Source organism: Cryptomeria japonica, chromosome 3, assembly GCF_030272615.1.
Source record: "Cryptomeria japonica chromosome 3, Sugi_1.0, whole genome shotgun sequence".
In the NCBI taxonomy this organism is placed as follows: Eukaryota; Viridiplantae; Streptophyta; class Pinopsida; order Cupressales; family Cupressaceae; genus Cryptomeria; species Cryptomeria japonica.
In genome coordinates, this window is record NC_081407.1 from 422,324,104 (window position 1) to 422,350,796 (window position 26,693).

At 36.2% G+C, this 26,693-nt stretch overlaps 1 protein-coding gene across 1 annotated transcript in view; it reads left to right on the forward strand.

Annotated features, from left to right (window-relative positions):
- LOC131070445 (protein MET1, chloroplastic) overlaps positions 1 to 15,177 on the forward strand; it is a 196,101-nt gene extending 180,924 nt beyond the window's left edge. The window contains exon 7 of the mRNA XM_058005991.2: positions 14,845 to 15,177. Within this exon, the coding sequence (XP_057861974.1) occupies positions 14,845 to 14,913 (69 nt within the window). The 3' untranslated portion in view covers positions 14,914 to 15,177. The remainder of the gene's footprint in view (positions 1 to 14,844) is intronic.
- The last annotated feature ends 11,516 nt before the right edge of the window (positions 15,178 to 26,693 follow it).

The following is a 26,693-nucleotide window of genomic DNA, read 5'->3' on the forward strand; positions in this document are numbered from 1 at the left end:
TGCCCCACGGTGGGCGCCAAAAATGTATGCGGGAAAAGCGGGTCGATAGAACTCAAAATGTGAAAAACGGAGCTCTAGGGAGCCTTGCTCACACACCCACATGACTTCTTGGTGCAAGCTATGGAGTCATGAAGTATGACTCAACTTCCCAAGGTTGGTTCCATGGTTCTCTATCTTGCACGGTCTCTCAAACCAATGTCTTTGCTCTCAGATCACTGAGCAAAATGGTTTAGGGATGACAAATGGAAGAACGAGGGATGCTTTTGTTGATTTTAAGATGAGATGCATCCTAAGCTATGAACGATCCTATAAATGCAATAAACTAGTTATAAGATGACAAGGTTAGTAAACAAGACTATCCTAGCATACTATATTAGTCTATGATTAAGCTAAATGATAAGGAACATACTCTAAATTTGCATATTTAGATTAATTCCTATTTAAAAGAGAGGCTAAATGATGAGCACAAATGAAATATGAAAGCTTGAATGGATTTTAGTATAAGTATGATGCTAAAGACTTGGATGATGAAAATGGAGGAATGAGAGCTCTATTTATAGCAACAACAGGGCAATGGATGGTCAGGATTGAAAGTGTTAATCAAGGGCTAAGTTTGAAAGTTGGGAATCCATGTTTGCAATTGGCACCAATGAAATGGTGACAATTGTCAACATAAGGTTGGTTGAGAGGAGATGTAAGAAGCATTAAATGCTTGAGAAGACCTTATGGTTACCCTAGGGGTTAAGGGTTAAGGTTAAGTTAGGGTTATCCATTGGATAAAGAGTTTTCCCAAAGGATAAACTCTTGTGCAAAGGTTTAAGGATAACCATGGTCAAAGCAATAAATGCTTGATGAGACCCCTGGGTTATATGGAGGTTGAGTTTATGGAAATTCTTTAACCATGTAAGAGGGTTGAGTTAACCATTAATGGTTATGAAGACTTTGGGGATAAATTTGTAAGAGTCCTTCCAAATTTGGGGGTATTTGATAATGGCTTTAATGCTTTTTGAAGACTTTACTCCAAATTTGAGAAGTGACCTCCTCAAATTTACGGAAAAGGGATAATGGATGGGTTTGGGTTAATTAATCAGGATTAGAAGAATCTAGAAGAGGTTAGAAAGAGGGTTAGGTTGCAAGTGGGAGGTGTAAGATTTTGCAAGTGGGTGAGGGAAAAAAGAATTAATTTAAAATAAATTGCTTTATTTCAATTTGGTTGCAATTAAATAAATTAGATTTATTTAATTTAGGATAACTATTTTAATTAAATTTGAATTTAATTAAAAAGTGGATAGGGGCTTTAATTGAATGAAATGAATTTATTCTATTAAATGGGTATAGTGAATTTAATTGAGTAATTTACTTAATTAAATAGAGGAATACGGGTAATTTAATTAAATTGGATTAAATTAAATAGAGAAATGAATATTCATTTAGGAATATGGTCATTTTTATACGTCTACAATTGCATCAAAAAATATTGTGAGAAGTCTGGATTATATTTCTTGGATGAGAATTCTGCCACAAATTTCAAGTACATGTGTAACCAACAACAAACAAAATGAAGAAAAACAAAAAAACAGATATACCATATGAAGTGCACTCTAGATTTGAGGAGTGGATGAATTCATTTTTATGTCCATAAATACTAAGTATATTGTTTTCTAGAATAATTAAAACCAAATGTTATAAAACATCAAAAAATTTATAGGGCATGTATATGTTCAAACAATAACATTGTAAATTCACAAAACTATGTTATGTAGGAGAAAGTACATAAACTCTGAGGACGTATTTGTGCATGCAATAGTTGTTTTCGTTGTAGAAAAAGATAATGTATAAAAGAGGATTGATTATCCGATGAAAGAAGTGTAAAAGAAATCATAAAATAATAATAATAACTTAATGAAAAATATTAAATAGTTTCCAATCAAATTATTTCGAATATAATAATTTTTATAATAATAATAATAATCTAAGTTGTAGGATTCACTAGGTTCACGGCCTGGTATTGGTCCAATCCACTTTAGGTTCGGGTCTTGGTCCAGTGTACTTTATGAACAATAACAAAAATATTCAGTTTCCTGAGGTCATTTATGATTTCCACACTTCAGCAATTGGATTCACTGAATACAAAAGTCCTTGAACTTATGTCAGACTTTACAATATGAGATATACACGATACTTTTAATAGAATAACTGATCTCCACATAGAATTAGAATCTCAATCTTCTCCTAAAATAAACATAAGCTATATTGCAATTAGATTATTATTTCCATGCCATTTTCATGATCATCAGTAGTCTAATATGATTTGTATACATTCAACACTTCTTCAATTGTAAGTCATAGTCAAGATCTAACAAGTTTATAGTGGTTTTGTTGTTTATATGATGTTGCGTGACATTCTAAATCTTAATTCATGCTTCCATACTACATACACACATACATTGTTTTTGTAGAATTGACCAATAGGATTCTTGAACCCAAATTGATGTACAAACCCGAACTGACAACTTAGCTGATAATAATAATAATTTTATCTAAACTTTAATAGTTTACAATCATATTTTCTCTATTATTCACAATAATATATTTATTTACTAGTATTTTCTAAAAAAATTGTATATATATTTTACTGAATATAGAAAAAATTAAAATGTAAAAAAAATCTGTAATGCTATTTCTTAAAAAAAAATTAATCACCAATCAAGAGCAGCCCCTTGGCTATGGTTCTTTTGAGGAACTAATAAACATTTTTATCATTCTTATTTTAACATGAAGCTTTTTGAGGGAAATTGATGCAATTGTTCACAATGAAAAAAATTAATATTTTCTCTAATAATAACTAGGGAAGAAGCCTGGGTTTAGAAGCTTAATATTAGCTTTCTTAGCAAATTCAGAAAAGGTCAGTTGGAAGTAATAATTAATTAATTAAAGTAGTTTTGTATATAAGTGTACATATGTATCTGTAAGTTACTGCTTTTGCTCCACTATTGTAAACTCTCTAATTAAAATTATTAATTGTAGTGGTCTTCTCTAATTGTTCATATCATCTTTTCATCTATCAAATTTATTATCATGTGAGCTTTATATTATTTATTGGGATGTAAGAGTTTTAATAAAAGCTATTAACTGTAAAGTATTTATCTAAGTAATTGTTTGGACCATTCTATGTTGGGTATATGAAATACTTAAATTTATCAAATTTGTTGTTATGTGAATTACATATTATTCATTGTGGTGTAAAGATTCAATAAAAGAATTTCATTGTAGTACACATCTTGTAATTGTTTGGACCACCTCAATTTTATTTTGGGAATACTTAATATTTGTAATTATCAAATTCATTGTCATGTGAACTGCATATTATTCATTGTGACATAATTAATGTACCAAGAGTAAAACTTTCTTAATAATGATCAATTTTATATGTAAACCAATTTAATGAACTCTTACGAAGAAATATTTTACTAGATCTATGTAAAATCAAGAAGAAATCTCCACATCCTTTTAACTATTAAAAATTATACCATACAATTAATTAGCAGATTACTTTTTAGTTTGAAGATTTGAGCAAGTGCCTTTGTGAGGTGGGGCTAGAAATTAAATGCCTTTGTGGGGTGGGGCTAGAAATTACCCCACTAGCTTAAGTTTTTTTACCATTGTCAATCATCTAGAATTTTTAAATTTCCATTAGTTAATTTTTTTATTATTTTATATTTATTTGTTTTATTGAATTACCTAGTAAAATTCATGCCACCACTAGCATCCACAAATTTAAGAGCTTATAATAAAATTCATGGAACCACCTATTTTAAAATATTCCTAAAATATCTAACCAGGACCCATTGAATCTTTTTAGTAAGTCCCATTCATGAAACACTCATATCTAACCTTGTCTATGGTGTTTGGTGGATTCCTTCTCTTATCATTGTCTATCTTAATCCATTTGAATTTTCAAGATTTTTTTTGGAATTGATGTGTGATTGGCAATACTCAATAAATTTACCTTTATTTTATATACAAGTCATCATATGAAGGTAATTATATTTGATTAATTTATTCATTAAAATATGAAAAATAGTGAGACTCGTAATTTTAACATTCAAAATGACATAATTTAATCCAAAAACCTCTATGCTAATTTATTCATATTTTATTTCTCTTAAAGTGTCTAGTCTCAACACATATTAAAATCTTGAAAATAGATTAACATTGAGTCTCTTTATCCTTCAGAGCACTTACTTTGTGAACCCATTAAAATCAATGTTTCCTAAACTGGACGATGAGGGGACTCGGGACGGTTGAGGGGAAGGGGAGATCTAATGGCCTAAATTCCCCACCAAAATGGAGGAGGTGGTAGAAGTAGTGGTGATGTGAGAGAATGTTTCCCTAAGTCCCCAAATCTCGAAAACATCCCTTACAAAAAAAATGTAAATTTTTTTGAGAGATGCATCCCATACAACACTGATTATAATTCAAATCATTCATTCACTCATTGTTCTTAGCTAGAATACAACTGATTTGTATATTACTTAATTATAGCGAACCTTTCATAAGAAAATTCTACAAGACTACATAAAACTAGAATCCAGAGTTTTGGAAGTGAGAGGCCCACAGGACAAAACAAATCCCATCTCTATCATACTCTCCGTGCATGACCCAGACTCAATTGTCTTCAACTTATTCCCATCGCCTGTGTAAGCGTAACCCCAATCTAAACAAGAAATTGATGATGCAGCCAGGGTTTTTAAATAAAAAGTTCCTTTTAACTTCGACTATCTAAGGTACGTAGGTTTTTCCAATTGTTGCCCATAGATCGTCATCTCTCTGCTCCCTGTAAAATGAATGTTGTTTTGTAGAACTTTCCCTGTATGTGAATGGTTAAGGTCGCTTCCATCACCTTTGCATGCCCTGCATAGCCCACAAAAGTATTTGCCCTACCTGAATGAGGGTTGGATAAAAAAAACTTATTGGGTAACTCATTCTTTCTTAAATCTTATGTTTTAATGGAGGATTTTATATAATTTAAAAGATCGTTTTGTTATCTGAAAGATCATTTTGTCATGTTATAGGGATAAGATTCTTAATTTGAAGCTGTTTCAGTTTAGAATTATGATGTCATTTTAATGAATTTATTCAGAATCATTCAATTTTCTCTGCGGAATAAAATTTATGATGTCATTTTAATGAATTCATTCAGAACCATTCAATTTTCCCTGCAGGATAAAATTCATTGACTCAGATCCTCCAACAAAGAGTAGGTTCACAAATTTGTTGGGTATACCAACTGCAATTTGCGAGCCAGATAATCTATTACTTACCCTAACAGAATTTCTTCGCTATACTTAATAGGCAAAAGTCACAGACCTAATACCTGTATGGACGAAAATATGACAAAGTTCCTATTTGATTTGGTACCTTAAGCTTTTGGTTGGGGGGGAAGCCAAAATTCCTGATAAGTTTTGTTTATTGACCTATTTGTGTGACAAAATCTGCAAAGTTAGAGAAGTCCCAGGATTTGCAGCATAATTTCGGGAGCATTTTGGAATGTTATGGAGATTCTGTACTAGAGGACATTAAAAGAAAGGTCAGTACTATCCACAGAAGAAAAACTGAGTGGAGGGAGGAAAATGAAGCACTAATTCAAAACCTAAATCACTAATGGCAATTGCCATGTAGCAGCAAAAGAACAGTCACCACCACTTCCATAAAACAATATTTGGTAACAAATATCACATAACACCAATGAATGAATCTTAAGTTCCAGAAAAAGGCTGTCTTTAAACCATTAAGAGTCACAGTTGGGGACAAAAAACACACATTCAATACGATACAAAACAAAACAAAAATGAACACCCAAAGGCCATCAACAGTCTGCAGGAGCACTCACATAAAGACTCTCTCAGCCCTCGTTAATATGGCACACTATGTAATCACTCTTTTCTTCCAAACAGGACTTTAACTTTAAACAGGACACCTAGGGGAAGGGGTCAAGTAGGAAACGCAGACCAAAAAAATAAAATAAAGGGGGTCACTGGTTCTCAGAACTTGCATATACAAAATATTTGGTAAATAATTTGACAAACCAAAAAAAAAAAAAATTATTTTTGTATTAAATATCGAGAGTAAAAGAGGGATTACAAGAGTATCAAGGAGGCCCAGCCTTCAACCAAAAAAAAGGCAATCAGAGAACTTAGAACAGCATAACTATAAAAGAGTTGGGCGAACCAATGCCAGCCATCGCATAACTACAAAAAGAGTCTAAGCATAACCATCTCCGAGATACAAAAACCGCAGAAGCAAAAAGGGTAAAGACAAGAGCAGCGGCGCCAGGCTAGTACAGAATGTCAACGTGGGACTCCACCCACGTAGTCCATCCTTTAGATCCCTCCATCCAGACGACCTTCTTCCGATCTTGAATCTGAGCAAGCAAGCCAATACGATCAAATGAGGGAACTCTGTTGTTGTTTGTCTCATTGTGCAGCTTGTTGAGGACCTCTTCGAAAGTAGTGTGGTTGTCCGCGACCCTCCTCCAATCGTATCCATCGTTCATTGCATAAATAAACATAGCGGCGTGCCCGTCCTTCAGGAATCGGAGGAGCTTATGTCTTTCGACATTCATCACAAAATAGATCTGCAAAACAATATTAAAAAAAGTGAGTCTAAGAAAAGACTCAGTAAGACATTTGCCATTACCTCTTCCAAATAAACCAAAGGATATAAGATGACAAAATAAACCAAAACATATTAGCATATTTCTTTAACCCAGAGATAGAGCAAGTGATGATATCTAAAACATTCACATGATTCGGGATGCATATGCCAAACATTAACCAAATCTTCCTGGCCACGGAACAGTCAAAGAAGATGTGCCTGCAAGTTTCTGGAACTCTACAAATGGAACAAAGATCAGCATTAGAGTAGTCTTTTCTCAAAGGAAGACTGTCAATAATACGCTGACACTTAAAGCATTTGATTTTAGGAGGAATAACACTTTTCCAAAGACGTAAAAAAAAAATTTGCCAAGACATATCACATAAATCAGAATACCAAACCATATTAACATGCTTAACAATAGAATCATCATTAGTGAGGAAATCATACATATTGTGGGCTTTGATTTTAGACAAGAGAGAACCATCCTTCCATTTAAATGACAGAAACCTGTGAGAATCAACTGAGAGATGGTAGGCAGGGCGAGGGCCGCACAAGCATTCTTAACCATGTTGTAAGTTCTTTTTTGGGAAGGAGGCAGGTCAAAATTAGAACTGAGATCTTCCCAGTTAATCAAAACATTATGCTCAAAAATATCCATAAAACAAGTAATACCCTTACTGGCCCAAAGCTTGGCCGAACAACCTTGAGTAAGAGCTAAGGGCTTATCCGCATGATAGAGGTTCCACCAGATAGACCTCTCCCCATGCAAAGTGTCATTGTTGCTAACACTAGAATTAATAATCAGGTTCTTAACATGTTCCCAGGCTTTCCAGATAGATCTGAAAACACAGGAGCCTTGCACTGAAACAGGAAATCTGTCAGCCACAAGGTCAGAAAGGGGTAAGGCTTTCCAAGATTTGGCATTCTTAGGAACAACCCTTTCGATATTGTTTCTAATCAAGACCTTCCAAGGTTCTAGACCGTACAAAGCATGAAAAATCCACTTCGTTGCTAGGGCAATGCCTTGGGTTCTGAGGTCTTTCAAACCAAGGCCACCAACCTTTTTGTCCATGTGACACCACTTCCATTTAACAACATGCATTTCCTTACTGCCTTTACCATCAGACCAAAGGAAATGTCTAATAGCCTTCTAGATCTCAAGGACTTGATAACTGCTAAACATCCAAGCAGAAGAGTAATAGATACTATAGGACGAGAGAATTTTTTGGCAAACTTGAATCCTACCAGCTAATGAAAGGAATCTATTGTTCCATTTATTAAGTTTCTTATCAATCTTATCTTTAACCCGGAGCCACATATCTTTGAGAGAGGGCAAAATAGAGAATGGAATTCCAAGGTAACGCACAATCTTGTTGGGGCCTCTCCATTGAAAATCATAAGTATTGAGCCAATCAGGTGGTTCTTCCTTCCATCCGAGGAGGATAGATTTGGAGTGGGAGATCCTAGCTCCTGATATTTCCCCAAAGAGTCTAAGCTTTTGGTTGAGGAAGCCGATATTTTGGCAAGTGAGCTCGAGGAAAAGAGTCGTGTCATCAGCAAACTGGATGTTGAGAAGATTGGAGTCATCAGGGAGCCTAACGCCCTTAACACTAGGGGAAAGAGAGTTATCCCTCAGGAGATAAAAAAGTGCATTAGACACGATAACAAACAAGGCAGGGGCAAGCGAGCAGCCTTGTCTAATAGACCTACCAAGCTTAATACACTGGGAGAGAGTACCATTAATCTCAACATGAGTTGAAGCATCTTGGAGAAGAACTTTAACATACTTGCAGAATTCATCTGGGAAACCAAAGTCTTGTAACATCATAATGATGAATTCCCACTCTACACGGTCATAAGCTTTCTCAAAATCCAACAAAAACATGACAGTGTCTTGGCCAGAAGTTTTACCCCACTCCATGGCTTCCCAGCTCGTAATGAGGTTTTCAAGGATGTATTTGCCCTTGATAAAACCGGTTTGGGTAGAACAGATGAATTTCGGGAGGATTTTCTCAAGGCGAAGGGCCAGGGTCTTGGCAAGAATTTTATAGGAGACATTTAGGAGGGTTATTGGCCTCCAATTTTTTATCAGGGCTTTACCTCCATCCTTGGGAATAAGCTTAATGATACCTTTTTTGATGTCACCTCCTAAGGTACCATTATCAAGAGCTTCAGAGTAAACATCATGAAGATCCTTAGCGATCCAATCCAAATTGGCCTTGTAGAACTCAATAGGGAGTCCATCCGGCCCTGGGGTTTTGTCAATCTTAAGAGTATTGATAGCATTAGTAATCTCCTCAACGGTAACCCTTTGTTTAAGAAGGAGGGAGTCTTGCTCAGAGATTCTAGCGGGGATAATGGAGCTGCATCTCTACCTAATGTCTTTAGCATTGGCATTGTCTTTAGAAGTGAAGAGGTTTTTGTAGAACATCTCAAAAGCATCCCTGATACTAGTAAAATCAACAATATCCTTATTGTCAACAACCAACCTGTCTATTTTTTCTCTAGTTTGCTTATGCTTCAGAAAATTGAAAAAGAACTTCGACCCCTTCTCCCCAAATTGGAGCCATTGAGTGCGAGCTCTAACCATGGCTCCACAGATTTTAACCTATTGATGTTTCCTAAGGGCTTCCCTAGCATGAGCAACTTGGGTTGCCAGGTGATTGCAGCTAGGGTTAGCTTGGATATCAGTTTCTAAGTTATGCAATTGATTGGTTAGGGACTTCTCAACAAATCTGAAGTCGTTAGCTTTTTTTGGGGTGGTAGTCTGCACAATTTTCTGCCAAGAGTTCACATTATAGTTCCACCTATCAACGTGAGATGAGAGGTGCTTGTTTTGCAAATTGAGAAACCTAATAAGATTAATGGCAACCAAAACGTCCTGGTCCTTAAGCAAGGTAGTGTTGAGAATAAATTTCTTGACCATGGAGCTATGGGTAGTCACATCATTCCTAATGTTGAGATGAGCGATGATGGGGTGATGGTCAGATAACGTCATAGGCCGAACAGTAACAAAATTTCCATGTTCATTAGGTAAGAAGGAAAAATAGTCTTTATTAGCATAGAAACGATCCAATCTAGAATAGATCCTTTTCAACTCTTTTTGATAGTTACACCAGGTGTGCCATACACCAGAGGTAATATTTCTAGTGCCTTCAATTGGATCAAAAAGGGATTTATTATATTTCAGCCTACTCCAATGCATCTTTTCAGAATTATTCCAGTCAAAAGGTAACCCCCCCAATTTATCATCACTATTCTCAATCATGTTAAAATCGCCAGCAAGAATCCAGGGGATGTCAAGAAGAGATATAAGCCAATCCGACAACATAATTCTATCCTTATAGTCATTTGCTGCATAGATAGAGCAAACCCCAAAGTGAGTGCCACTATGATTGACAGAGATCCAAACAGCCCTATTACATGGGTAAATTCCTTTATTAGTGATGTGATTAGACCATCTAGGATTGATAAGGAGCCCAAAACCATCCCTACCTCTGAGGTGGTTAGAACAGACTTTGATTGCATCTTTCCAAATGAAATCAAGGGTGGTCTCAAGAGTGAAGCCGGTAGCTTTGAGTTCTTGCAACATTAGAAAATCAGTATCCTTATGAGTTTCAAAAAACCTCTTGATGATATGCTTCCTGTCTGGAGATTCCAGACCTCTCACATTCTAGGAGATGCACTTCATGAGAAACAAAAATAAATTAGGAACAACTGGCAGCCTTAGAGCTGCAAGGATACTGGTTGCTATCCAAGCAGCTATTTTGAGCCGCCACCTTCTTTTTATTCTTGGCCCCAAGGGGTCTCCCTCTCTTTTTAATCTTGGCACTACTTTCCATGAGGTCTTCATCTTCTTCACTAAGATCTAATTCCAATTGAGGTTCAATGTTCTCACCTCTGTCCTGGCCAGGGTGGAGGGCGCCTTCTCCCAGTACCACGCAAGACACATGTGTCTCAGGGAAAGAAGGGAACATGTTAGAAAATTTATCATTATCAATCCTAGTGTTAGCAGGAATGACTTGAATAACACAAGAGTCATCAATTTCTTGAAGGACTTTCGGGGGTAGATTTATGGCATTAGTGCTATCAATACCAGGGGGTCCTGTAGTAATGGAATCTATATTAACACATCTAAGCAATAAGAAAAGCAATAAAATCCTCAATTCCAACTCTCCAAAATTTAGTATTAACACATCCAAGCAATAAGAAAAGCAATAAAATCCTCAATTCCAACTCTCCTTGGTATAATTGTTTAAGCAATAAGAAAAGAAATAAAACCCTCAATTCCAACTCTCCTTGCTATAATTGTTTTGGTTGAAAAAAAATGCAAATTAGATAATGATTTTTTTGATTTAACATTAAACAAGATGTCACACATTTTCAAATCAATTATCTGAACATATTATATTTTGATGATGGATCATAAAATATGATTCAAAATGTTATTGAAATTTGTTTTTACATAATTAATATATAATTGTTATCACGAGGATTGCACTCATCTGTGAAAGCAAATATGTTTTGCAATCTTGTGATACATGAGAATACTTTCAATTTTTGGGCACCTATATTGAAAGTAGACCTCTGGATTATAGGTTGTCTTACTGTATGATTTTCTAATGATTGACTGTAACTTTGATGGAAAAGGGAGAAAATACTTGAATTGAATGCACGAATTGAACCTAAAAGGAAGGTGATGCACTTAATGATTAGAAACTTAAATGCAACCTGATTCACAATAACTTTCCAATATTTCTACTTGCACAACCAAATTTGAACAACTTAATCACTTAAAAATTTCATATAGAGGCTTTGACAAAGTTATCTCTTTCGAAGGAAAAACTATGCTTTCTCAACTAAAATGATAAAAAGATCACATGCACAATGTATAACATGTGAATTTAACTGCATACATACACTTATGAAAGAGACAGAAAAATAAAGGTTTCCAAATTGAAACATAGTAAACTTCTTATCAAATCAATCACAATAATGATGCATGAAGTTTTGAAGGCAAAAACTTGACAATACTGAAAACTAAGAGGAATCCGTCTGTTAATAAAAAATCCAAAATAACCTATAAAAGAGTTGCTACATAATATTAACTGTAAAAAAATGAGTTACAAGATCTCTCTCTGTAAAGTGCAAAGCAATAAAATCCAAAACTGAGGAAAAAGAAAGACTTCTTCCAATAAATACAATGAAGGCATGAATAATGTGCCCAAGAGGTGGAACTCCAAGCTAACCGAAAGTGAGAAAGAGGCATCCATGATTCTTACGAGCAAAATCAAGTGAACTCAAAAAGGTCTCCAGTTGACTAAAAATCAAAGGAAGACTTTGAAATCTTCAGTTGCATGTGTAAGTTTCAGTTTCACCTCCAAATCTCCTCTTTTGCATGAGTAAAAATTTCAAGAAACTTAAGTTTCACTCCTCATGGCATACATAATATATCTCTTTTATTTTTTAGCTCACTTGCCCTTCTAAATAATTTAATTTAATAGTTATTAAAACCAATTAATAGAATCGTTTTAATAATGTTAAATCAACATGCTAAATAACATGAAGGGCATTACAAAGTGCTTACGGCTCCATTTGAGCACAAGGCTTATTGACTTAAAAATCAATACATCGGAGAAAATAATATGGAATGATTTTGTTTAAAAACATTAGTCAAAATCTCATCAACATTTGGACTAAGGCATGGTAAGTTCGAGAAACCCTAAGGCATGGTAAAATTGAGAAACCCTAAGGCATTTCATTCATTATCTTTTGCATTTTCTGAAGAAGACTTGCTATCGTGCCGCCATGCATTTTCTGCCCTCTTGAGTTTGAACTGGAGCCTTCTGGACTGAACTTGGACTTCTCTGTTTGATTGGCTACATGGTAAGTTGCTTTCCTTTATCATGTCATTATCTCTCTAATTTGAGATTATCATGCCTTAGGGTTTGCATTTCTTTGATATCGTCTTTGTATGCCTTTGCTCTTTTACTGTGTGAGCTGGTACAGGAAAAATCTCATGATTTTCTTTTGACTGCATTCTAACTGTTTGAATGCATTGTATATCACTGGGTTTATTGTATTTGCTTTGATGAAATGCCCATCTTTTAGGACTTTCTTGTGTGAGCTACATGCACTGTGTATATTGACTATATGACCGCTCTGTGACTTAGGGTAATGAAGAGCTCCTTGAAACATCATTATCATAAGTCTGCTATAGGTCTTTGAACTGCTTCTTAGCCCTATAGCCCATGCTCTTTGCATTTTGAAAGCTCTATCTCAAGATTGATATGATACTGAAGAATTTGTTTTTTAATCTCCTAACTATCATAACCTCATATGATAAAAACCTTGCTATGATAGTATATCATTGCAGTGTTCCATTTTGATGAAGTAGCTGACTCAAACCCTAGGTCTATTCTATTCACCCACCATGCTCTGCTCCTGTATGATGGTCTAAGATAGTAATGGTTTCTTTTTGTGATCCTTTCTATGGCCTTTGAACTCTGTTATTTGATCAAGGATTGCACTCAGGCTAAAGATCTGTAGCCAATGATTGTTATTATAATCACTACTCTTGAATGAATGATTATGTATTTTAGTTTCTTGTGATGTCTTCTAACAGTGATATATTTTGTTTTCTTCACTGAGTATTTATACACTTTGATAGGCATTAGAAATAAGTTGGGTTTGCTCTCTTTAAGAACTAATATGTCATTAACCAACAGTCCCTTGGTCTTCTTTACCAGCATACACATTGTTTGATATATTTGCAACTAAGAATAGCTACCTTCTTCTTCATGAACTCTCTTTATCAGAAGACCTAATATAGCAAACACTGCTTTTTATGTCAGTGTAATCAATCATTGATCTGTAACCTTTGTATTTTTTTATCTGTGTTTAAGACTATGACAATGGATATCATTGTTGTCTCTATGTGTTTCTTAGCCTGTCACAATAATGTTCTTTGGTTGAGACTATCCATGTGAATGCTCATAAAGAAGATGTTGCCCATTGTCATTGATGCTCTTTAAGCCTGTGAGAGTTTTTATTGACAAAAAAATGACTATCTTTTTCTCCTTCTTGATTTTGTCATCATTGACTATTATTTCTTTTGCTCCTTCTTGATTTTGTCATCATTGACTGTTATTTCTTTCTCTTCAGCCTCTTTTCTATGATTCATGCATTACTTTTTTTTGTTCCCTCTTATGTCTGGTACCTATGTCTCATGACCTCTAAGTGCTTTGTTTAGATTGTGATCTTTGGAGTGAAGATATGGGACTGTCTCTTTGAATAATGTATCTCATAGCCCTTGGACTTCTCTATTTTGTCTTATGATCTCTATGACTGTCAATACTGATCACTGCTCTTTTTTTATCATGATAAGCTACTTCCAGATGAAAAGTTGATACATGATCATCAAAATGAAAACTATTGGCTATCATACCCACTGTGCATTATTAAAGCTCGATGTAGGATGACTGTGGCTATTATGTTTCCTTTCTTTCATGACTGCAAATTCTTTATGATTCACTATTCTTTCATCCTCCATAAGTACTGCTCTATGAAGCTTGAGGCCTTATGTCTCAAAGGTCATTGTCTTTGTCTTTTGTCATGGATGTTTCTCTTTTCATACTGCCAAATTCTTAAATCTTCTACCTCTGTCATAAATCATTAAAATGATGTTCATTGTGTTTGCTTTGATGCAATGGTTCTTTTACTATAATTGTGCCTTCATACTTACTATGGCTTGTGATTTGACTGTAGCTTTAGATGCTCTTTTAAATGTGAGACCTTCTAGACTGGTTGTGATGATTGACATACTACCCTATGGGACTGTGATTGTAATGGCAGCCAGCCCTTTGGGTCTGAATAAGCATGTTGGGCTCAACCCTTGTGGGAGCCACACTTACACTGCATGCTTAAATGTTGAACATGATGAATCAATAATGAAATATGTACTTGTACGTACATAGTGCACAAACAAGTTCGATAAAAACAAGGAAATATCCCTTCTCTGATGATTTCATTTCTACTTTGATGATTTGATCTTGATTCTCTCTGTATATCTTTGATATGGCTGGATTAGATTGATAGCTCATAGGTTTTAAGTTATTCAACAGTTGGTAACATAAGATGAAATTTTATGTCCCGAGCTCTAACAAACCTCTTAAAATTTTGCAGATACACTTGAACCTAGGAAGTGACAAATTGAAGATAGGAAGCAAGTTGATGGCAGAGCTGAAGATTTGAACATCAATGCATCATTGAACAGGCATTGAAGGATATAATGTTTTATTATTTATTTTTTTCTTTCTACCTTTAGTTGCATAGCTTATCCCCTATGTTTTATCAATGTGGTTCACTCATTCCCACGGCTTGCGTGGGACTTTTAAACACTCTTTTATGATAATGAATGCTTTAAAGCAAGAAACGACGGCAATGTTAAACTATCTTGTATGTTTCTTCATTTCAAAATGAATAGAATACAACAGTACTATGCAACTTTGATGAATATTTTGTTGTGAGCTTTACATAATCTATACACCTAAAAAATGGTCTGAAGATAATTGATTAAATACGTAGTTATTAAATTAATCTCCCTTCCCAATTAATTGAATTTACAAGTAATTTGATTAATTTCCCTATTCATCTACTTGTAAATAAATCTAAATGATTTATTTATATAGTTCATTTCATATCCCCCTTTTGATTAATTAATTCTAAATTAATTAATTCCCTCCATTTAAATCAATTCTTCTAATCTCGTAATTAAAATTAACAAATCCAGGTTTGTTGAGATTAATTACCTTTTTCCTATTATTTGAATTTTCTAAATTTAAATATGAGCACATGGCTCCTAAATTCTAACCACCTAGCCTAACCACCCTCTAACCTAACCCATTCTATCTTATACTGGGTTTAACTAACCCTATCCTATCTTCCACATCCTAACCTCTTTTATTCTAACCTCTTGTGGTTTGGATATCCCCTCCTTGAGACACATGGCACTTTGGCCACATGTCCTCTCTCCTTGGACACTTGTCCTCTCATGAGAAAGGTTCCTTGACACTTGTCACCACAGAAATGACATGTGTCCCTCCCTCCAACCTCTTCTCCAACTTCCTCAATCCTGGCCTTTAGTATCTTCAAATCAAATCTAGACCATCGATTCCTGCCACCTCAGCTTTGGCCTTGGAATTCCTATAAATACTCCTCATTTTGGAGCAATAAAGATCCCTTGGATTCATATTTTTTACATACTTACTATAGGCATTTACATTCTAATCATCTAGCATAATTAGCATTTTAGATCAAATATTAACATGTCTAGAATAGATGTTACCATGTTAATCTAGTTTTAATTATCAAATGATATAACTTAAATCCTCATTTTAGCTAATCAATCATCCTAGCCTCATGCATTTGCATTATCTTGATCATATAGCTACTCAACTTTTGAGTTGCCACTTTGGAGGTCATTGCTTCGCTGAGAGCCAACAAATTCAACACCTTCAAAGTCCTCAAAAATAGAGGAAGATGGGACATCTTAAAGGAGGCCATTGGTTTGCATCTTTTATTTAGTTTTCAATTTGTGCTTCCTAGTTCTTATTGTTGTCTCATCTATGTGCATGTTTATTATAATTGACCCTAATTTTAGCAACACATTCATTGGCGCCCACCATGGGGCCTAGCCCCTTTAATCTTTAACAAATTCTCTTGCAGGAAATTTCATTGACAGGTTGAATAGCTCTTTGGATGCATAGATTAGCTCTTTCGGGATCCAGATTGGTGTTCTTGGTCTCCGTTTCAGCATCCCGTCACCTCAAATGGTGTTCATGGGAGATTTTTCAACCCTGAATTTGTCTTTTTCTGTACTTTAGTGTTTTAGTCTTTGTATTAGTGATCTTGGTTTGTTTGGCAACGTTCTTGGTCTGTTTGGCAACATTCTTGGTCTTTTTGGTAGCGTTCTTGGTCTGCAAATGGTTGATTTGATAGTGTTCTCAGTTTTTTATTAATAAATTCAATATTATATTTTGCATTTCTCATTTATGCATTTGGACTGTCATTTTTCCCAAACCTAATTTGCAGTTTGTTGATTTTGTAGGTACCTATTTCGCTGTAAAAGACCAGAGTATAAACCATTTCACCACCAAAGAATGCAATATAAACTCTCTTGGTCTAAACTCCATCTCTTTTGGTTTGAATGTCATCTCTCATGTTTCAACATTAGCTCTCCAAGTTTGCACTTTCTAGGTCTAAGCATCACTGGTCTGAGTTTGAAAATCAAATATTTGGGTCAAAACAACAATTTTCTAAGTTCAAAACAACCATTTGCTAAGTCCAAACTTCATTATTTTGAACTTTAGAGCCCCTGAGTTGCATAATAGTGTTTTTTGTCCCTGTCTCAGCGTTCTTGGTTTTTCCCATAGTGTTCCTGGTCAATTCATTAGTGTTTTTGGTCTGTTCCTCAGCATTTCTGGTCTGTTCCTCAACATTTCTGGTCAGTCCTATGTGTTTTCAGTTTACAGAATAGAGTTCCTGGTTAGTTTGGCAGCATTTTTGGTTAGTATTTTGGTCATTTTGTTAGCATTTTTTATCAACTACATCAAAATCATAAAACAAAAACAACCCATTTCTCAGATAGTTAAACATAGTGACTAAGTCATCTTCTCGGGGCACTCAGTTGGGTTATCTTCTGTCAAAGCAGATTCAAAACTAGACATACTAAGGTTTTCAAGTATTCATCTGCAACAAGTTTAAGATCCAACATCTCAAAGTGCATAATCACATTTTTATTTGATAAACTGATCCCTCAACATAGTTTCTCATCAAGATCTATCATCTTTTATCACGAAACTACAACTCTTGATCAGGCTAAACTCGTTCTCTACATAGAATATATCATTTATATTGGACTTTGTCATATCAAAATCACCAAATTCTTCACTCCAACTAGGATAAAAAAAGGCGCAAATATTTGAATGACCATTTTGTGTCGTCTAAAAAAGAGGAAGCTTAGTCAGAAAGCGATCTTGAAAAAGTGAAGATTTATCTACATAAATCGCAAACTCTTATTGAAACACCGCGTATTCTTACACCGCTATCGTGATTATCTGCAAGGTCATGGAAACAAATTTGACAACGAACTTCTGAGAACTTTGGCCTTACAACAAAGATTAGGACTATCCCAATCTCTCAATAGAAGTGGTCGCATCGATTTAGCATATTTACCTCAACAATTGATCACTTAGTGAGATGCGTCTTAAAAAATCGAAGCCTCGCAAAACATTCAGATCATGTGTATGCCCATTTTAACCAGGGCTCAAAGACAAAAAAATTGAAGAAATCAAAATAGAAACACCTGAAATGGCAGAAGATTACGAGAGAATGGTACAAGGAAGAAAAATAGAAGAAGAGATAACTGAACAACACATCAGAGAAATCCAACAAGACCCTAAATTTGATAAATTCATGGAGAAAATATTGGAGGGCAAAAAAGAGAAATATGTCCTAATGTTAGCAAAATTTGGTGCTAAACTTCCCCAAGATTTTGACATAAACAACTTAAGACAAAAGGAAGGATCAAATGATACTCACAATAACAATGAGCAAAATGATGAAACTCTCAATCACATAAACGATGGCACAAGACCTCATGATGACATAACAAGACCTCATAATGACACAACAAGAACTCGTGATGGCACAAGAAGAACTCATGATGACACAAGAACTCATGAGGACACAAGAAGAGCTCATGATGACACAAGAAGAACTCATGAGGACACAAGAAGGAGTCACTAGAACACAAGAATAACTCATGATGACCCAAGGAGAAATCGTGTCGATGATCCTCTTTCAAATCTCACTCAACAAATACAAACTCTACAACAACAGATTCAAGATATGCAAAATGGAACAAGTGCCAAGAGATATTCCTTAGAAGACATTTGCCCATATCCTTTTGACAAGAGTTTGAATATGGTGTCATTTCGACGACATTGTGAGACCCCAAAATATGACAAATATGATGAAAAAATGGATCCACAAGATCACATTAGAGATTTTTGCACAATGAGCATGGAATTTGCTCATAACGAAACATATCTCATGCGATTATTCCCTAGAATTTTGAGTGGACAATCAATTGAGTGGTTTTCGAAATTACCACCTGGTATTAGATCATTTGAAGGGCTGGTAAACAAATTCATTTCACAATACTCTTACAACATACAACATGAGATAATTATGTTGGATTTGTGCAATATTAAACAAAAGAATGGGGAGTCTTTCATGACCTTCTTATAGAGATGGAGATGTTTATTCAATAGATATCCTATAACAGTACCTAATCAGGAAAAGATGGACATATTCATTGATAATCTCACAAGTGAAATGAGTTATAGGCTCAAGTTACAATGTCATCCTAGTTTTGCAAAGATGATTGAAAATGGTTTCAAAATTGAGGATGGTATGGTTAAGAAAGGAGAATTGAAGCTCTGTAAAGAAGGAAATAATTCCTCAAACTCCTTCAACAATAATAACAACAACAATCACAATAATGATAAGCCAAAATTTTGGACAAGAAACAGAAATGTTGTGAATGATGGAGTAGTTGACAATAATGTTAAACCACGGCAACCTATTTTTAATCTATCAAGTAGGGCATCAGTGAGTAATCAAGACAACAACACTAAACCAAAATCATTCTTTCCCAATGTGGGCAAAAAATTTACCAACATTGGTGAACCATTGTAATCATCTTTCAAAACTCTTCTTGTGAACAAATTAATCACATTTAATCACATTACTAGAAGCAAGAGATTTTGAGCCCAAAATTAAACCAATTTGGTGGAATAATAATCATTTTTGTGAGTTTCATAGGAACAAAGGGCATCAAACCAATGATTGTCAAAGACTTAAACATGTTATTCAAGATTTAATAGACAATGAGGTCATCATAGTGGATGGGCATAAAACAAATTAATCGCATATGGCCTTCAAAACTCCACTGCCCAATTATGAAAAAGGTGAAACACCAAATACTCAAAATGATAAAGGGAAATAAAAAGTTAACTATGCTCACACCTACGATAATGTAGTAAACGTCATTATCATCAAAGAGAAAATACCAACAAAACCAGCACATGCCATTACTCGAAGTAAGGCTAAGGTAACCTTTCCCAGTGTGAAAAATAATGCAACATCTAACTCAAGGCAGTATAACATAGTGGATTAGTTACAGAAAACCCTTGTGCAGATATCCATCCTAGAGCTATTAAAACTCTCACCAACGCATAATGAAATATTAGAAAAGGCTCTAGCTGAAACCATAGTCTCTAAAGACTTGGATGTTGATCAGTTCCAAACCATGGTGGGACACCTCATAGCTCTTCATTGCCTATCATTCACAGAACATGATGACATGTCATTGCAACATCCCCACAATGCTCTGTTGCACATTGAAGTGCTTATTCACAAAACGCATGTCAAACGTGTTCTCATAGATGGAGGGGAAGGCTTAAATATTTGTGAATTGAGTTTAGTGTGTGCCCTAGGTTTTTCAGAAGTAGTGGATCCCAAAAAGAAAATAACAATCAAAGCATACAATGAAGAAGAGCGATCCTCTAAAGGAACAATGGTGTTACCACTCAAAATAGGACCAATTCAAAGAGATACAGTCTATCAAGCCCTGGACTTGAATCTATCCTATAACATTCTTCTGGGCAGACCATGGATCCATGATATGCAGACAGTCCCTTTGACATATCGCCAATGTGTTAAATTCCCTAATAATGGACAAGAGGTAACAATTTCAGCAGATTCAACTCAGTATTGTAGCAATCTGAGGCCAGCTTAGGATGTCATAGTTCCTCACAACAAAGAAGCATTCGCTCCCATCCCATCATCCCAAGAGAAATTGTTGACATCAACCTTAGATAGTTTTCATAAGAAGTTGAAATTGAATTACAAAGGAATGGGGGAGTATTCTCTACAGGCTTTGCCACTTTCCTCAAAATCTTACGGAAAGCCAACAAGCTCACAATCACAAACCCCACAAAAACCTCTTCAAATATTTGACGGAGCCTTTGTTAGAGCAGGGACAATATCTAAAGAAATTGAGGACAAGGATGTGCTACAATGGTTATATAAGGATGAAGAAGTTCAACAAAAAATCAATAATGTCAGTATACCCACAGGAAAATATGGAAAAGGATTCAGCATCCTATAGAAAATGGGATACACTGGAACAGGTCCTATGGGAAAAAGAAAAGAAGGTCTTCTAGAACCCATACAACCTAAATCTCAAATGGCTAAAGACAAATTAGGCTTAGGGTATGTAAAAGTTACCCCAGAAGAAGAAACACATTTTAGACAACAAAAACAAGAACATGACAGAAGACAAGAGGAACTTGCAATTCAAAGAGAAGAAGCATCTGCTAGAAAACAAGAGAAAACAAGAAGAATCAACTTCCAATCAACAACAACAAGAAACTAGTGTAAGGCAAGAAGATCTAATAGCCAAACTAGAAGAAGTAACCATAAGTCCAGAAGAAGCTGGATATGAGAGAAGAAAAGCAATGGCAAAGAAAATAGAAGCAACCCAGAATCTATGTGAACAAATATGTAGATTACAGGCTAGTAGTGAAATGGACTCACATGAGTGGGAATTTGATACATATTCTGAATAATCTTGTCATACAAAAGATGTATATATCGATTTAGTCCATGTGTATGTGGGCCAAACGTCAGAATATAGGCCACTTGAATTGGAAACACAAATCATCGATTTTAACTTCATTGAGATCAATCGGAGGGAAATCGGGAGAATGGATCCCGAGGAGAGTGACATCCTTAACTTGACTGAAATAACTGCAAACTTTCACAACTCTGCCATCACAATTGAAGTCTAACCAATCAAATGATCCTTTACCCTTAATACATCCAGAACTTATTGACTGGGAGACCACCAAAATCAGTAAAGTTGATACCTTCCCAAATGACCATGTTATAGTTGTATATCTCAATATTGTTGAACCTGTAGCACCCAAAAGAGCTTCTATCAATGAATCTAATAACGCATCTTCTAGTTAGAGGGGTGCCAAATCTTCCAGTCACAAAAGTGAAATTAAAGAATTTAAAAGAAGATCTAATGCTAAAAACCATTTTATGGCAACATTAGACCAATCAAAAGATAAAATAAAGGGTGTATCTAAGGGTGAAAACCTCCTGGAGGCATCCGAAGATGGAAGATTTGACACCATCCTGGAAAATTTTCAAGAAAGATCAACTATTTGATTGAACCTACAAAAGCAGTCAACATTGGTACTACAGAGAATCCTAAGATTCTCCATCCTACAGCATCTTTATCAAAACAAGAGAGAAAAGACTACAATTACTTCTTCAAGAGAAGGCAAATCAACTTTGCCTGGTCATACGTAGATATGCTAGGACTAGATCCAAACATTTGTTGGTGTTGGAAATAAGCCACACCCAGACCAACGATGGACTGGTCCAAGAGGGGTCAGTAGCTCAGTGGTAGAGCACTCCAGCAGCGTATGGAAGGTCCTAGGTTCGAGTCCTAGCTAGTCCATGTCTCAACATGGTATCAGAGCCAGGTCCAGGCTATGAGCCCCAAGCACATGAGAGGTGTGGCTTAAGGGGGGGTGTTGGTGTTGGAAATAAGCCACATCCGGACCGACGATGGACTGGTCCAAGAGGGGCCAGTAGCTCAGTGGTAGAGCACTCTAGCAGCGTATGGAAGGTCCTAGGTTTGAGTCCTAGTTGGTCCATGTCTCAACAACCTCATCATGCATCACCTCAATGTCGCTCCAGGAGCTAAGACAGTCAAGCAAAAACTAAGGAAGATACACCCTCACATTGCTCTTTTGGTCAAAGCAGAGTTGAAGAAACTTTTGGATGTAGGATTCATAAGGCCAGTCACATATCCAAACTAGGTGTCAAATATTGTACCTGTATCAAAACTGGATAAGAGTATTAGAGTGTGTACAAACTTTAGGGACCTGAACAAGGCATACCCAAAAGATAATATTCCACTACCAAGCATTGTTATCATTGTAGATCTTAGAGTAGGACATGAAATGTTCTCTTTAATGGATGGTTTCTCAGGGTACAACCAAATCAAGATAGCCCTTGAAGATCAAGAGAAAACAGCATTCACGTGCCCTTAAGGTACTTTTTGTTGGAACGTTGTGCCTTTTGGGCTCAAGAATGTCGAGGCTACTTATCAGAGAGATATGACCACCATTTTTCATGATATGATGCATAACTGCATGGAAGATTATGTGGATGATATACTAGCAAAATCGCACACCAGAGAAGGACACCTGGAAATTCTAAGAAAAATATTTGATAAGTTAGAGGAATACAAGTTAAGACTGAATCCAAAGAAGTGTGCTTTCAGGGTCAGATCAGGCAAGCTTTTGGGATATATCATATTTGCTCGTGGAATAGAAGTTGATCTAGCAAAGGTAAAAGTTATAATGGAAATGGAATCACCAAATAAAATCAGTCAGTTGCGTTCTCTACAAGGGAGATTGCAGTCAATAAGAAGATTCATAGCACAATTGGTTGATTGTTGTCACCCATTCACTCACTTACTGCACAAGAATGTTCCATTCAGATTGAATGACAAATGTGAGGAAGCCTTCACTCAGATCAAGGAATATTTGGTAACTCCACCAGTACTAGGATCATTGATTGAAGGAAAACCATTGTTTCTTTACATCTAGGCTACAGAAGTATCACTAGGAGCCCTCTTGGCGCAACATGACAGTGAAGGAAAAGACCCCTATTCTTTAATTGTATTAGTCATTCGGCGGGAACATCCTTATCTTCTTCAGTTATTAGCGTAAGACAAGTTTCGTTAGCTGATTCACCAATTATGTAGGCCCGTGGAAAATAGCTATCATGCGAGGCATTAGTATAGTAGGGCCCAACGAAAACTATACTAGAAACCACCAACGAATAGTAGGGGCCCCTCGAGAGAACTATAGGTAGGGAAAAGGGGCCACCCACCCCAACTGAGAACCTATAGTAGTTCTATGGTAGCTATTGAAAGCGGTTTCGTCGGCCCCCCCTCTATATAGTTTAGTAGAGGTCATGTCATACTGTATACGTGATACCCCTATAGATAGTAGGCACCTGCATCTATAGCTATTATATATATAGGGGTAGGGGTGCCCTATAGTTCCCACCCACCCATGTTACGTATGTAATCTGGGTGGGGGGGCCATACAATTCTATGGGCCCTGCTATATTAATAAAGAGGGTTATTTTATTTGCAAAGGGGTGGGGTGTATAGTTATGAATGGATCACCCTATAATTATATGGTACTGCAGTAAACCCTTAAATTATATGGAGTGTGCATTCATAGGGAACTCTAGTTGGAAGATTAGTTGTTGGTGAGTGAATAATATGAAAGAAGGGATAGTTTCTGGAGGGTAGGGGGTGCCAACTAGATATATAGTCTCCCCCCATAGATATATAGGGGGCCCTATCCACCTTTCTACCACCTATCTCCCACCTCTACCTAGATATATCCACCTTTCTCCCACCAAATATGATAGGCACTCGATCAACGAATGTGAATGCCCTATGGATATATGGTCGGGTCGGGGTCAAGAGTATGGATAGATGGCCGCTCAACCCTTATATCGGATTGGGGTTCTTCGTTCCCATCTCGGGGTTATCAACGCTAGATGCATGAATGCCCAATTCAATTTCTAATATTTCTAACTATCTCTCTTAAGTTCCTTTGGTGCATCTCAAATTGGTCTTAACCGCTATCGAAAGGCCATCATAGAACGTTATTTCCCCTTCCCCCCTTTTCTATCCCTATGGCTAGGGTTCGCCTTAGCTGCATCATCAGTATCAGGAGGCCACCACGGATCTACGATGTTGTTGTTAGTGTTACCGTTACGGTAGTACCTGCCTGGTTCCCATAAATTCCCTTATTCACTACCTCTACACCGCCTTACTCGGAATACCAGTACTATAGGCTACCTTTGTACCGCTACCTCTATACACAGCCATACCCACTAAGGATTCATCGGATCTATTGTGTACGTATCAACGCACGCTCGGGGTCCAGTCGATGGGTCAAATGGAACAATGTATGATGCAAGAGGTGGAACAATGGTTCTTTGAATGTAACCTCAATCCTTTGGAATCGATAGGTCTACATTGTTTTTAGGAGAATAGAAGTGTGTGTTCAAAAGTGTCGCTATCCATACGACTTGATAAATCAAGAAATATCCCACCCAAAATTCATCCCTCGTATTCTCTATTTCCGACTCCCTATTCCCCTTCTGCCCCTAGTTAGCCCTCGGATCCACCCACCGATGATGGAGGTTTCTGAATCACCTAGCCTTTATTCTTCTGACTATATGACTGATAGAGCTAAATCTTGCCTCTATTTCCCATCCATAGGTCCAGCAGCTCTATCCCTTATCTATACCATGTGTGGGCCCCCTTCATTAATTAGCCCCATAGAATTGGTAAATTAATTAACCTGCTAGAGTAAGGGGCCCTCCTCCCAGCTGAATTGGGCGGGGGATAGTTGGAGGTATCTCCCCTACAATAATCTACCTCCCCCTAAGCCCAACTAAATTGTAGAGGAAGGGCTAGTAGGCATACATTAATTAACCCCCCCAAACCCTAGCAGGCATACATTAATTGACCAAGTCTATGGGCTAGCAAGTTAATTAATTAAGGCTGATTAAGAAAGGCTAATTAATTAAGGCACATTAATGAATTGATTAATGAGCTGATTAATCAAGAGGGTCTCGATATATTTGCCAGGTTATATTGTAGCAACTATAATTGCTTATTCTAGCGGGTTTATTAATTCAATGAGGCCTTACAATTCTATGGGCACTAATTAATGTTATTCTAGCTCGATTCTAGAACTATTTTAGCCGCCCCCAATTCTAAGCTAAAAGGCAAGACTAGCTTGCTCTAGCAGGCGTACATTAATTCACGCATTCCCTATAATTCTATGGTACACTATATTAGCAGAACTCTAGTTGGATATGAGTTGAACTACACAACAGTGGTGAAGGCATGCCTAGTAGTAGTGTTTGCAACCCAAAAGTTGTGGCATTATATGCTCACACATTCAGTTAAGTTGATTGCCAAGATCAATCCTCTAAAGTATTTGCTAAGCAAGGCAGGACTGACAGGTCAACTAACTAAATGGGTCATGGTAATGAGTGAATTTGACATTGAGTATGTTGATTGAAAAGCTATAAAAGGAAAAGTAATTGCAGATCTACTAGCTAAAGTGCCCTTGTGCGGTGATACTCCATTACACATTGAATTTTCTGATGCAAATGTTCTCACTGTCAGCAAGAAGACTTGGGAACTGTATTTTGATGGCTCTTACACACAACATGGATCAGGGTATAGGAATCCTATTCATAACACCTCAGGGTCACACTATCCCTCAATCATACAAGCTAAGCTTCCTATGTACAAATACTATTGCGGAGTATGAAGCACTAATCATTGGTCTCAAGATGGCCATTGAATGGAATATCATAGAGTTGCATATCTATGGTGATTCACTAGTTATCAACCAAATAAATGATGAGTACCAAACCAAGGATGATAAATTGATGCCCTACAAGAAACTAGTTGATGATTTCAAGAAATACTTTGCAGGGATCACTTTTGTTCAAATCCCAAGCAATGAAAATAAAACAGTAGATGTCATGGCAACGATAACATCTCTTCTACAAACTCAAGAGAATCAAGAACATTATGAATTCCTAACCTGGAAGAACTATTTTGTCCAGCCTTTGATTCCCCTAACACACAAATCCTTTATAATATATCTGAAACTAAATCCTCATGTTATGGCCCAACATATCTTTACTTGAAAGATAATATCCTTCCCCTGGATCTCTCACAAAACCAAAAATGGGACTTTATCCATCAATCCGCCCATAATACCATTATCGTTGATACCCTTTACAAATGAGGTCTGGATAGCTCTCTCCTCAAG